We start from the raw sequence: 14,724 nt of genomic DNA, 5'->3' as shown, positions 1-14,724 counted from the left end.
TTTTTTTTTTTTTTTTTGGTTTTGGTTCATATTATAGGCGGATGCGTTTCATTAGAAATTATTATGGAACTAGAACCGATTGGAAACAATATGGACTGCAAAGAGCAATTCATGATAAAGAGATAGACCAATTTGACTTTGACTGGATTAGATTGAGTTCGGGATACAATTTTCAATAAAGAAAAAAAAATCTCGTGTTTTTGTACGTCATTAGTTTAGTGCCTACAACAATAAATATTTATCGTTGTTGTAATGTCTACTTTTTGCTGTACCACTGCACCATGCTGTGGCTATTCCAGAGTTCCTTTTGATCCTTAAATTGCAGATTTCCCTGATTCTTTAGAGAGGACACTGTCACAGATGATACTCGTGAATTGTCACATGAGAGACTAGAGCCCAATGACAATGGAAGAGCATTATTATTGTCACCCAAAGAACGCTGAGGCAGTGGCGCGTCAGGCTACCTCGATGGTGCACATTTATCATTTGCCTTGAATTTAAATACGTTTACCCGTCAGTTTTGATTAATAAACTTGTAGTACCTATACTGGTCAACGAGAAGAAGGTTGAACGCCAACCAGCCAGAAAAAGAAGAGCAGCACGGGTTGAATGTGATCCGGCAGACGATGGAAAGGAAATAATAACAAAATAAAAACAAAACAGATTGCGTCGAAGCCAGGCTTTAGCCAATAACGTCTTATCCAAAAGAAAGGAACAGAAAGAGATAGCAATAGAATGACCACAAAATTGCGACAAATATGTACCCAACAAACAGCAATTTAACCGAAAATAAATACTACATAGGTCGAGATGCTACACAGAAAACGCAATCACGACTATCACTGAAAAGGCTACACAGGTAAAGACGCTAAAGAGAGATGCACCACCGTGATCACTGCCTCGGTTAGGCTCTAAGTTCATATTTCCAGGCACATAAACTAGTCCAGTACCACTCCATTTGAAATGTAACTCTTGGAATTGAACTTCAAGATACACCAAACTCACTCATGAACACCTTATATTAGCCATATAATGACGAGTTTACAGCTCATCTAGAGGCCGACGAAGCCCACTATATATTGCTCTCCGGAACAGAGGATGCACATCTTCTGTCAATACATCAGCATCTAGCTTCTCAATGAAAGACCATATCTGTAAACCACCAAACCGTTACAGCAGAATATTGGACAACATTGATTTCGAGTACAGCAGCAAAAACAACCAAAATTAGTATCGCCTTTCTAAAACAACATATCGAGTAATTGAGGGATAGAACCAGAACATGTTAAGATCAACATATTTTCTTCTCAACTTCTTAAATTTTCGTGCTAAAAATAGATTTCAAAATGAAAGTTGCACTAAATTTTAAAATGCCCTCTTTTTTCATATCGTTGAAGCGCAAAATAAAATTGTTAACATTAGTTTTTTGCTTATGCTTGAACTCTGAAAGAAACAAAAAAGCAACCTGAGGGACAAGAAATCACCTCTGATGCATATTGCCTTGTGATGGCCTTCACGTAACCCAGTGTAGACAAGCACCATTGCTCCCTTTCATCCAGGTTATAGCCGTTACCAGCCCTTCTCCCATTTGAATGACTGAAAATGTCAAAGAAGTCAGAAGAAGATGGAGGCAATCTCCAACTACAAGTTAAATAAGAAAAGAAAAGAACCTTTTCTTAGGTCTCCCATTCTCTTTGTCCAACTCCATAGCAGACGAGCTTTCAAGGTCAATGGCCATTTCATCTGCCTGGTCGGCAGGCTTCACATTTCCATCTTTGAATGCCTCACACAAGGGTTCAGCTAGAACATTAGAAAAGCTCTTGTACAATGAAAGGAACAATGCCTGCACAATTCACTTTAAATTCAACCAAGGAAAAACTGAAAAAAGCTTTTTGCTTAGGAAAAGAAAGCATTCCAACAGTATTCTCATTTGACAACTTTTAAGCATGAAATATCCTATGCTCTAAAATACATAATGAGAGTTTGTCCTTCTCCAGTACCTCATTTTCCTCAATGGCACGGGCAAGAAGAGCCTCCTTGGCATCTAAAGAATCATGAACACTTATCTCCTCATCTTTTGCTCTTTCAGCATTCGATTTCAATCGCTTCATTCTCACAGGGTTTTCACCGATGACTGGTTCACCATCCATAAGAGTAAGATTTGACTCAGCTGTCTCCAACTCAGCTCTAGCTTTAGATGCAGCTTCTTCAGCCAATAAAAAACTCCTTTGTATAGATGAAATTTCTTTCCTTAGATCAGTAATCCTATTGTACGTCTTACTGACAGCATTTCTAAGAATCTACAAAAAAATTCAAATGTCAACAAAAATTCTGAAGGCCTCAGTCTAAAAGAAGCATCCAACAAACTCTCTAAAAACAGTTCATTGAAGACTACAGACAACTAAAGGCGGAAAGATAGCATCATATTCATACGGCAGAAATTAGGTAAAAAGAATCTTTTTTTCCATAGTGAACAGGGAGCTGACACCTACTTTTCAAGTTCATTAAAGTTGTTCTTGACGAAAGCTGAATGGCATAATTAAAGGATGAAAGGATGAACGGTCGACTTTGATACTGTTGACTGTTTGAGTAGAGATTGCCTCAATGGGGATTGGAGAAATATGCAAAAATACATTGACATAGAAGGAAAACAGTTTTTAATCAGGGCTTGCACATGATATGCATGAATATTAGTTTATCCACTTTATCAGGGGATCACAATGCAATAATGTAAACAAAATCTTTATGTACCAAGAGATATTGCAAGTACAAAAGTTGCCAATAGAAGAGTGGCTAACTGAAAAAAACTCGACTTCGGCAACCAAAAAAATATAGCAAGTCTCATGAATATTTTACATAATCACTTGTTACCGCTCAAAATTTTCAACTTCACAACCCAGCCAAAGTTTGTTTACACTATTTTTCGTTTTTACTTCTCTTGAGATAATAAAATAGCTCTCCTAAAATAGCTAGTATTACATATTCGTTAGTCCTACATGCAAATCTTTTTCATACATTCCAGCAAAACTTCTAGAGAAACTTTCCCATAAAGGTAAAAAAGTAAAAGATAATGAATAGAAGAGAGCAATGGAGAAAACATTCTTAACTTCAATATGAAGAAACTGTAATATCCCCATCAATACATTTTCAACAAAAACAAAATTCATATTGGGACTATTCAGTACTTACTACAGGATAAAATAGTATACCTCCCATGGACGATCAGAGATATGAAACTGATCAACATTTGATGAGGAGAAAACCCATCTCACTATAGCCAAATTAGATAAAAGGCGATATCCCATCATTCTGTCAATGGTTATAGCTGTCATTTGGCTGCTGTTCTTCCAATAAGAACTCACTTCAGCTATCAGCATGATTTGTCTATCCTGATCAGGACATATCTTTCCAATGACTTGGCCATATCTCTCCAAAACTGTTATCAAATGCGTAAAACTTTTGGATCCTATGTCAAGGAGGGTTTGGATAACCACTCTGAGCGCAAAATCTGAACCGTGAACTGGAATTACACTATCTTCAACCCAAGTGATGATTTCACGGAATGTTTGTCTACCTTTCACCAAGTTATTTAGTTCCAAAGAAAGTGCCTTTTCAGTTCGATCACTAACATCTTCTCCACTGTATTTAAAATTTGGTCCACCTTTTGGTGGAAGCAACTCCTCCAAAGCAGGGGCATTCTCAATGCTCTACATTTTCATAATTAAACCAAAGTTATACAAGTTGTAGATGTCTAAAACTTAAGTGAAGCCAAAACACATTTTCAACAAATTTCGCCTCAATAATATCTCTATCTTTCCCAACTTCAAAAAATTCAGTTTTCAGGGAGACAAATTATATATACCCCAGCAGCTTCCCTGGAAATTACAGTCTATATTAAAGGGAAAGTGCAGAATGTATAGCACCAGGTTAGCATAAAACAATCAACAAAGCCTGTCACGTTAAGCAGCACGTACAAGCCCCTCCTTCCTGGGAAGCTTAGGTTTCATCAAGTAAGCCACATATTGAACATACATAATAATTTTGAGCCTCTTTAACATTTAGGAAAATATTTGTCGAACGTAGAAATGCTAATGATTTAACTATTATCTTGTAGGCAAAACATAAGATATCTTCAAATAGAGATGATGCCCTTTCCAAAAAAAAAAAAAATAGAAGTGCTGCTCTGAACTTTAAGTCCAGCTACATAGGTCATCTAAACTCATTAAGAACTTCAACAAAAAGAACTGAAGAATCACACCTACCTTAGACTCCACAACAAAATGCATTATCACCAAAATTGGATATGCAGTTACCCATAACAGAGCTAATACCTGCTTAATCTTTTCCCAATATGACAAACGGATTTCTCTTTCCAGAACCTCCTGAACGAACACTCTTTGTGGTGCCCACTTTGGAAGGTCCAGGACATGAGCCCATTCTTCCCATGGCCAAATGAATTGGAAATTAGATCTGCATCCAGAAAAGCCATAAATGGAGGAAGACAAAGGAGAATTGAAATCTTAACAAGTCATCAAAACACAATAAAACTAGCAAAGTCCTGCAGAAATATTTGCAATACGAGGGAAAACCCAAATCTAGTACAAGATACTCCCTCATTACTTGAAATCTGTAAGAACTGTATGCAAAGATGGCTATTCCACACATATATCCCATAATCTTCCAGGTTGCAAATAAAAAAACCTAACCACCTTTAAAAGGCACTGGTGATAAAGCAAGTAATAATAGCAACCTGATATCAGTGGCACTTCAACATGCCAAGACCTTACACGTTCATCTAAATCAGAATATTCTAATTCAGGAAGCAACTGACAACTAGTTCCAAAATCCTAAATACTACCAAATTACTTGCAATAACAATTTACTGCGTAGGACTAACATTTCACATGCATTTGGGGACATTCTTTTCTTTTGTGTATGCATATTGCATCAAAGCCAACACAAATTCCAGTTAATGATTATGTGAAAAAATGTCAATAACTATATCTCCTACTCCTTACCAACCTTTCCTTTTATTCAAACCTACAAACAATCAGAACATAGCATAACATAATCCTCCAACAATTGTATTAAATCTACTTCTAACATTTTCATCTAACAATTGAAAGACCTATCTATTGTAGTTAGACCAAGACAGTCCAGTTTGGGTCAAAAAACAAAAGTTCCCAAAAAAAAGAAAAAATGAATTCTGCAAAAGGAAAGGATCCAGAAATGCATGAAAAGAAGAAGAATCGACCATTCCATAGTTTCTTGCATATTCACACATCTTCATGGCAAGCTACATGTCAATAAAAGCAACTTACAAATGGTGTGAGAACCAAAGAATCAGACGCGTTCTACATTCCATATCTAAATCAGCTATCCTCTCAAAAAGAGCACGAACTGCCCCGGCTATTACTGCAGGAAAGGCCCCTGGAAGAGCCTAAAATTTGAACATCTCAGTTTAGATTATTAAATATTGCCATGACAGGTTGAAATGGAGGATGATGCTATATGACAGGAAGAACTGCGCCAAAGATCAAACATAAGGCTGTTTCAAATTGGAATACATACCTTACACAAGTCAATAATAACCAATGTATAGTACATCGGCTTGAAAGGGGGCTCAGGCAACAACAGAAGCTGCAAAAACAATCAAATCGTATGGAAGAAAGGGAAAGATAAGAGGTAGACAAGCAAAAACTTTCACCAGTTAAACAGAAAAGAAATAAAGATGCATGCAGAAGCTAGCTTGGTTGGACATAACTTGAGAAATGTGCATTAGCAATGTCCTCTTGGAACTTTTTGGAATATGATTTATCACATTTTCCTACGAAAGCTCAACCAGAGTTGTTTTGTCCACCCCCTCTTTCCAGTTGTCATAAATCAGGCATGGCAAAGTCCCATGATTTCTTAATCCACAAAATTGGCCAAGGTGAGAGTTTCAAGACTTACCCTAAAACAATTCCGTAGCAAAATCATTGTTTAAACCATATACTTTTGTCTCATCCCACTCAGCATCAGTACACCAGCTATTATATATGAAGTAGGGCAGATGCCATCTCATGAAACTAGTGTCTGTCTTAAAGGAAATTATGCAATACCTTGGTTTCCTTTTACCTTTCTTCTTAAATCTTAATTCAAATTCTCCAAGATCTGCAATAAACTATAATCTTATCCACATGCTCATCTTGATTAGGCATGTCTTCATCAAGATTTTAGATAATATTCATCACAGGCTACTGTCCTCTTCTCCAATATTTGGGCTTATAACATGCTAAATATATCAAAAGGATTAAAATGAATCCAATAACTTCTATAGCAATCACCATATTTATCACCAAAAAGTATTCTTGCAGAAACAAAATGATTGCACGCTCTGACAACTTGAACAAAATCAGAAACCATAAGCATCATATATCTAAGCCTAAACATCCAACATTATCACTATGAACTCTTACAGCAGACACAAAGGAGAGAGAAGGAAACTTTAGTTGTAAGAACAACGAAATCCCCTTCCTTATTTTTTTAAAACTTTTCTTTTTAACTATAGTTTTTGCAGAGAAGTTCAGGGAAGTAATGTTGTTGGCATTACCTGAGAAAATATTGTTTCCGCCATAAGATATTCATATCGAAAAGGCACAGGGAGCCCAGCCATGTAAGCAGCACATTCCTTTCGACTAGCTTTGCATTAACCAAAAACAAAAGAAACAAGAAAAATAAATTTCACTAGACCAGTAAAATGCTCAAACCACGGCATAAAAGAAGATGCAATTGAAATTCATAACAAAAAAAACAGGCATATAGATACAAAGGCACCCTAGTTCAGGATTATGCCATCGCATCCCAAGCAAAACAAAACTAAAATACTCTACATTACGAAAGTTCAGATCACAAAAAGGCATGACGTCCATGTCAAAGAAGTCCTAAACAAAATCATGACAACAAGCCAAGAACTGGCAACAACTAGTTAAGATAGCAACTAAACTTTCAAGTAGGGTCAATTTCAGTTCCTATTTCCCTTCTCTCTTGTAAGTAACTCACCATAAACAATGTATTTCCACAAAAACAAGGAAAAGAATTTGAGATTAACGAGATAAAACCATAAATAGTTTAAGCAAAGGCAATCGCAGATATTTCTGATTGTGAGCTAGGTCTCAATTTATAAGATATTCTGCCTCAGAGGCAACCTGAAAATCCGTTTGTTAATGCACTATCTCTCCAAGAAAACTGGATCCCACAATTTGGACCTAATCATGCATATATGCAAGTAATTGGACATACTTTTCTTCTCATACTTCAAAAAGAAGATATATCAATTAAATGTTAACAGCCATGTGGAACACATCCAGAGCTTATAATGCAAGCAACACAAACTCGACACTGTCCAACTTTATTCAAAATAATAGGAGTACACTTTTTCCAGGTTATCCATGAAGAAGATGCAAGAGTAAAACAAAATAGAAATAAGCAAGCAAAATTAAAACATAAACTTCAGATACGAACCAGCCATTTAAGAACAATAGTACATCCAACAAGTATTCCTCCACCACAAAGCGGTCTATAGGTCGTAGATCCTGTCCTCCATAAAGAATGAAAAGAGAACATAAGCAACTACTGTGAATCAATAGTTTAAAAAAAATAAACAAAAAATAGTAACCAGACGAAGTGCCATTTCTACAAAACACAACAGGTAGCCCACCAAAGGAGGGAAAATGTGCCAAAAAGCACAAAGAAGCAGTATGCTGGTGACAAAAGAATGCTATTGCATGTAAAAGTACCCAACTTTACTAGCAAGAAATACATTAACCAATTACAACAGAGTATATGGTATAAATATCAACATAAAGTTAGTGGCTCTTATAATGCACTGACACGTACACAGCAAAGAGCACAGCAATGGACAGCACTGCAACTAAGTTACCTCAGCTTTACTAGCAGAAAATATATTAAGCCTTTGTATTCTCTGAGGGTATTTCAACTCAGCTACATTCCTTTGTCTACCACAGGAAATCCCGAAGGTTGCTGCAGAAGGATTTGGTTGTTCAGGACAGGTGATTGGACCAAAATCATGAGACTTTCCAGCAACCAGCTGAGGTTCAAAACAAAGGTGGGGTCTGGGAACTGCAAATGAAAGTAGAATCAGAACCTGGACCATAAAAGAATAATCAAGCACTAAATTTGATCTGATTGCAAGAGTCTAGCTACCAAGCAAAGTACAAGTGCTTCAGGAGAAAAATTCACCCATATAAGGGCCTAATGAAAGGGTTTAAATTTAAAAAAAAATTTCACACCAATTTTCATCAACTGTGTCTACATTACTGTGAGTTTCCGCATTTTGGTCAATCAACTTTTTCATATAACAAATTACAATATAAACAAGCTAAAATAAATGCAATTTACCACCTATGCTTCTTTTACTGAATCCGATTATACTTGCTTAACTTAATTAAAAATGGGATGAAGACCAAATAAGACATATCACACCATCGAACTATGGTTCTACAGAAAACAACTTTTAACAATGTTATTTGACTGCCACCATATATAAAGGTAGCAAGAAACAGATTTTCAGGTACAATGATTCAGCTTAAACTAACAGAGAAACTCAATCTTATTGAGTTTCACAGACCCAGAATCACAAAGAAGGCCATTCAATCATGTACGATTTCTGACATCAAATTATTACCATTTTGGGCCATGTTTTTTCATTTTCTCCTCTCAGTAGGGGTGGAAATGTTAACAGGTTGCTCACATTGTGACACATAATAAAGTATTTTGCAAGCAACAGAATACCATAATTGGAATAATAAGGACAAATTAACAATAATACCACTCTCAAGTTTCCACCCAGCACTGGATAAATCTTGAATGCGAACCCATAAATCCTCCAAGAAATCCTATCAGTGAAAAACTAGAAAGTTAATAGTAGAAAAAGTGGTCCCTGTGGCAATAACCAAATTCCAAAAAAAAAAAAAACATATTCACCATTTTGCACACCTTACAAGCAATTTAGAAGACAACTAAAGGATAGTTTCTTTCCTGTTCAATAGCAAATTCACAAAATTAAGAAACAAAAGAGTAAACATTTCAATCCATAATTTACTTTTTATCTGTCCAACATTTTGAGTACAAATATCTTGTGCTTGCTCATCATAATAACTTGCACAAAAACTCCACTTTAAGGTATGGTACTTAATTTCATATCCAGCCAGCAATTTCAAGCTATAGACGAGTGCTCAACATACAAACAATGAGCCATCTGAAATTCTCATCAATCATCACGGTCACAAAAATGTACAACATGCTACCCATGTGTCTAAACAAAAGACCTGGTAAGCTCTCACACTCCTCCTTTCTGCACTAATAGCTTGAAACATTAAATCACAGAACATAAGGTATTTCAAATACTATAAGTTGCCGGAACTGAACAATAGATAAGTATCAATGAATTGTGAGAGAGGGATCCAATCCAACAATTTGAGCATATAGCTTAAATGTTCTCACTTTAACTCAGCTGAAAAGACTCAGAAAAGCCAAATTCTAATCTAACATATAAAAAGATGGAAATACTGTCCAATTGACAAATCAAGGTATAACTTTAAACCCATGCCAGCTAACAGCTCCCTTTTGTTAAAAAATCTCATTTTACAATGAGATTTTTAAAACCCATTCCTTTTGTTAAAAAGTCTCATTTTAAGAGAAACCACATCTTATATTAGAGTTGTTCACATCTTCACGATAGAATTTATAAAGCACAGGACGTCAATATTTTTCTGCTTATAATTTACTAGATTTTAAGTTGTTATTACCTTGGTAGTCTTTCTCACACTCACATGTTAGTGAAAATTCTGACTTACTGCACAAAAGAAAAGTTTCAACCAATGGAAAAGAACAGGTTGCAAGGAAATGCACCTTTTCATCAAGAAGCTTATTGTTCTCATTAGTATCCTCAAAAACAGACAAACCAGCATTTGAAACATGTCTTCTAATGCTAAAGTAGGATTCTATGCCAACCATAACTCTATCAATCTCCTCCGGTACTTGCTGCACAAATCAACCAAAAACACATAAACATTCAATTCAAATCTTACACATGCGAAGTCAAAAGGAAGACAGAGAAACTGAAATTCAGCTAGTTCACCATTCTTACAACTAAACTTGTATAATGCAAGTAAAATCCAACATATCAAAGTTCAAATGATTATAGGACCGATCTCTAAAACAAGTGCAAAGCTCGCAGACCACCAGAAACGAGTTTGGTTCTGGAAGTTTAGAACAAAACTAAGTATTTAAAAAGCCCACCAGTTATTGACCATTCAAACGGGTTCTGACATTATCAGAAGATATACAAAACAAAGGCAAATCCAGTACATGAAGATCCAACTACTTTTTAGTCTAGAAATAGCTATTTCAAGAGACATGATTGTACTCTCTTGCACATTACCAAATATCTGGATAGAAATGGAACATATTGGATAAGGTCCTTAACAAATAAATTTCACCTTTTCCGTATTTCCCAAAGGAAAATTCCAAAAGTTTTTCTCTCGCCAATGCAAAATAATTTCAATTTCTTTCAAGTGCCAAAACTTGCATTTCAGTAGCAATTGTATCAGTAATAAATGAATGATGATGGAACAAAGGGACGTGGACTTCAGAAAGTGTGCAATTAGAATTTGATCCTTTTCAAAAGAGAATAGCCAACATAGCCAACAATGCATGAGGAACTTCAGTGAAATTTACCTCAACAAGTTCAGCTCCTCCCCATGGAAGACATGATAGAATGCACGTGATATAAAAGTCAGCACGTGCTTGCCAAGATGGATTTCCTTTATCCTCATCAACGGTTAATGCAGCTGATGATAACAAGGTTTCAAATACAATAACTAAAGAACTAGGTTGAAGAACTTTGCTGCACATCTGTAGCACAAAAAAAAATCATAAGATTTCAACTTATAAAGGTGAATACCACATGACCTGTCTAAGGAAAAAGAATGAAGTCTCTAATTATGAAGTCTCTAATTATGATTATTACTAGTAAGCAGATAAGATAATGAGAAGGCATAATACACAAAAAGAAATGAAAAACTGGTTCCCAATATGAGCACTCAAAACATCAATTAAGATGTCAAAGGGCACAAAACTTTAAATAGAAGAGCCAAAAAAAAAAAATGATTCAGTAGTCCCTTGTGCAAGAGAAACAGAACTGAACTGTATTTCCAAAAGCTTTTCATAGCCTATTTTATCCCTCACACTATTCACAACCTCCAAGTTCATTTGGTCCCAGTAAAACAAACTTACGTAAATGCACAATAGGTCTCTCATTCATACCCAAGTAGACTACTTTTCCTTCAAAAGTGAGCACACTACCATGTTCTCATTACAGATAAATGAGACAAGAAAATGAATGAAAGGTCACGCGCATAATTTCTAACATAAAGTCCCAATATAAGTAGGAGAAATATGTTAGAACTTTGGAACAGTTCGAAAGAAGAAGTATCAAGCATTGCATGACACCTACCAAAACAGTTAAAAAGCGCATGAATATGCGGATCCTATTGCAATTCCCAGAATCCAAAGCATCCTGTAATGGAAGGCAAGAAACAGACATAAGATAAATAGATTCACAAGATTATAATTTCTTTCTACAGATAGAGAGAGATAGAGATGTAAACCAGAAAACATGACTAGTAATTACAGTTTAAATGATGTTTTATTTCTAAAAGCATGAAATCATGACAACTGAATGGCCCAACAAGCTGAAGCTCCTCCAAGAGCAAGAAACTTAAGGAACACAGAAAGTGAACAAGAAAGGCTGAATGAATGAGAATTATTTTACCTGCAAATTGGTCTGAATTTTTTCTAGTACCTTCTTGACAAATTCCTCATTTTCCAAATTCAATAGGCCAACCTGCAAAGGGAGAAAGGACATCAAATCAGAGTAGCCAAAAGCCTTTTTGTCCACACTGAATACATAGTATAATGCATCAGAGAAAGGCTATCATAAACAACATAGAAGCTAAGAGCATTAATAACATAGGCAATTTTCAATCTAAATGTACGACAAGAGTCAAGAAGTTCAAGGTACAACAATATTTCAAATCTTGCTCCATTGTCTGTGCCTGAGAAGCGATTTCAACAAGCTCAAGAAAAAATGCCTTTTAATTTCCAAAATTCTGGGAATGGAGATGGAAAAGGGGACTTGAGAAATGAGCCTTTTTTCTTCCCATCAGAACGGCCAAAAAAAAAAATCCTCTATTTCATACATAGATATTTTGCTCCGTTGAGAGGATTGAAGAATGATTTAAGAAGGACCCTGGTAGCTTTCCTCTTCTACTTCACTTCAGCTACCTTCCTATCAATTGGCAATTTGGGTCCCTTGCAAATTTCAAGTCCTTCTTCTTCAACAACATCTCCTCCAATCCTTCCCTCACTAGACACACTTATCTTCAATTTTTTTCTCTTTAAATTAGGATCAACCAGTCAAAAGTACAATTCAATATCTTCAACACCTTAAAATTGAAAAAGCCATTCTTCAATTCCGTCCATCTGCTTGTCTATAGTACATTGCCATGCAAATGCTCATAAAAGCATTAGAGGCCTCTCAACCATCAAAATTACACAGAAAACAAACTCTCAAATAAGAAACACTACGCAGGAGTAGAATAAAACATACCAGCGTTCCATACAGAGGAATCTTGTGAGGCAATTGTTCAGAACATTCAAGTAGAAACTGCAGGACATGAAGAGTAAAATATTAGATGAAGGAGACTAAAAGCAAACGAGCATTAAGAATGCCACACCATATCATCTTCCAAGCAAATTCCTAGTCCAAAAATGAGTTCATAACAAAAATTCACACCAAAGAGTAATATACTTGATGGACACAGCATACACCTAAGTCGAAGCACATTATACAAGAGAAATCATTGAGGAACTCCTGTGACCCTTTTTTCTTGTTGTCAAGGAGTGTATTAGCGATGAAGGCAGTTAGAGCAGGTCTAATAGGACCCAGGACAACATTTTTTACATTCACCACTATCATTACAACATCTCATCTATACAACCCCCAAGCCATTGTTATTGTTTGAAACTGTGTCAGCTGAACTTCATACTGCTGCAGAATCCACAGAAAAGCATAGTTGTGACTAAAAGAATTGTTATGTATGGGAGCAAAGCATAGTTTTGTGAGGAGAGGAGACGCATTAATTTAAATAGGAAAAAGAAAAAAATTACGGCAATAATTGAATAGAAAAGCTGCAAGTACAAGAAAAGAAGGGGGGGGGGGGGGCTAACCAGCAAAATATCATCAGCAGAGGGATCTAGTTCTCGACGAACAATGCCAAAACATGACTCCTGGATAATTCAAAAAACAATTAAGATGATAATTAGTCAGGTTCCACAACTAGTAACAAAAAAAAAAAGCCAAGGAAATTCAAATATCGTATAGAAGAAAGAAAGAAATCAAGCGATTTTAAGTTTGTAGTGGTAAAATCAGAAGAAAAGGGCTAGGGTTAGGTTAGGGTTTTAATTTAGGGAGAAGAATGAGCTAAATGAAAGGAAACTAACAATGTGGTCTTTGAAATCTGCGTTTCCGCCATACTCTGGGCATTTCTCTCCAATACGCAGTAGCAAACTCTTCCAGCTGCTCATCACAACTACTCTTTGTTTATTACTGTAGTATTTTAGTAACACCTCCTCCTCTGCTCCTAAGTACTTCTCTATTTTGCTACTGCTACTCAAATCAGTTTTCTCCCAGACAGAAAAGGAGGGGGGGTTTGGTGGTGGGGGAGCTGAGGTAAATTCAGATTACGGGAGGGGACAAGGGTTTCGCAATTCTATTGCCTGCTCTGCTGCTACTGCTATATCCCCTATGGCCTATGGTTTAGTACCATTTATTACTACTAGTCTGCTGCTACAATAACATGCATCATTCGACCCGAACCCATATCCTTGCGCACTGCGCTCCAAGATCCAGGTCCGACTCCAGTAGTTAATTCCCCATTAGGTTTTTGTTTTCTTCAATCGAGTTTTTATTTACGCCGATATCTTTCTATCACTTTTTTTTTTTTTTTACCATTTCCTATATATAAAGCATGAGACTTGCCTTTGGTGCTAAAATTATTTTATCTTTGTTTTACTCTCAAAAAATAAGTAAGGATCTATATTTATATATATAGTCAACACAAACAAACCTAGGATGATACGTATTCGATTTCAACCATTTTCTATTCCTAACTTCCTTTCAAATTGTTCACTAATTTCTACCTTTGTTGTAAAAGGAGAGAAAGAAATCCTACCATTTTATTGTGAAAAAAAATAAAAAACATGCTATGAGATTGAGATGGTCATTTTTTTTCTTTATGAAATCATTTCTTTTTTTCTCAAGACTTTTTGTTCAGCCAAAGTAAGGTTCTCAGGCCCATAGGGATATTTTCAATTTTTATTTTGAACGGTGGAAAGAGGAAAAAGTTGTAGGAGAGTTTTATATGATTCATTTGAGATTATTGTACTACAAATCATTCCTTTGAGATTCCCTTTGTTTTTTTTTTTTTTTAATGTACTCGACATCATCGTTGGACCAAATTGTTCAACTTGGTTTTGGAGTTCAAAACCAAACACAAGCACAGACGTAAATAGGGTAGATGATGATATCAAAGAAAAGAAAAAAACAGCTTGGAAGACGTAAACTTCAGTTGCTTGTGACCACGCAAACAATCCCTTTTT

At 35.8% G+C, this 14,724-nt stretch overlaps 1 protein-coding gene across 2 annotated transcripts; it reads right to left on the bottom strand.

The window, feature by feature from the left end:
• Window positions 1–664: 664 nt before the first annotated feature.
• Window positions 665–14,060, bottom strand: LOC113688027 (nuclear cap-binding protein subunit 1). Of its 2 annotated transcripts, none has more exons than XM_027205605.2 (19): window positions 13,567–14,060; window positions 13,294–13,353; window positions 12,674–12,730; window positions 11,837–11,908; window positions 11,519–11,581; window positions 10,741–10,917; window positions 9,913–10,044; window positions 8,831–8,897; window positions 7,922–8,121; window positions 7,504–7,574; window positions 6,593–6,677; window positions 5,572–5,640; window positions 5,322–5,440; window positions 4,332–4,470; window positions 3,210–3,707; window positions 2,001–2,300; window positions 1,671–1,843; window positions 1,485–1,596; window positions 665–1,152 (listed from the first exon to the last, which is right to left on the bottom strand). In XM_027205605.2, exons 1-19 carry the CDS (start codon window positions 13,648–13,650, stop codon window positions 1,042–1,044), a joined length of 2,589 nt encoding a protein of 862 aa, XP_027061406.1. In that variant the 5' UTR covers window positions 13,651–14,060; the 3' UTR covers window positions 665–1,041. The 2 variants fall into 2 exon arrangements, with proteins under 2 accessions (XP_027061406.1, XP_071905545.1); XM_072049444.1 differs by having other exon boundaries at window positions 8,834–8,897; window positions 13,567–13,863.
• Window positions 14,061–14,724: the final 664 nt, after the last annotated feature.

The sequence above is a fragment of the Coffea arabica genome, chromosome 5e (assembly GCF_036785885.1).
Source record: "Coffea arabica cultivar ET-39 chromosome 5e, Coffea Arabica ET-39 HiFi, whole genome shotgun sequence".
NCBI classification, from domain to species: domain Eukaryota; kingdom Viridiplantae; phylum Streptophyta; class Magnoliopsida; order Gentianales; family Rubiaceae; genus Coffea; species Coffea arabica.
The sequence above is the reverse complement of the archived record's forward strand: the minus strand, read 5'-3'. Positions and strand labels throughout refer to the sequence as shown.

Excerpts from the sequence above, each read along its gene's own strand:
- LOC113688027 (XM_027205605.2), bottom strand. The coding sequence starts at position 13,650 with ATGAGCAGCTGGAAGAGTTTGCTACTGCGTATTGGAGAGAAATGCCCA. Across the intron at positions 11,582-11,836 it reads AAATTCAGACCAATTTGCAG|GATGCTTTGGATTCTGGGAA; the intron begins GTAAAATAATTC and ends CTTCCATTACAG. Across the intron at positions 8,122-8,830 it reads TGGGTGGAAACTTGAGAGTG|TTCCCAGACCCCACCTTTGT; the intron begins GTATTATTGTTA and ends TTTCATTTGCAG.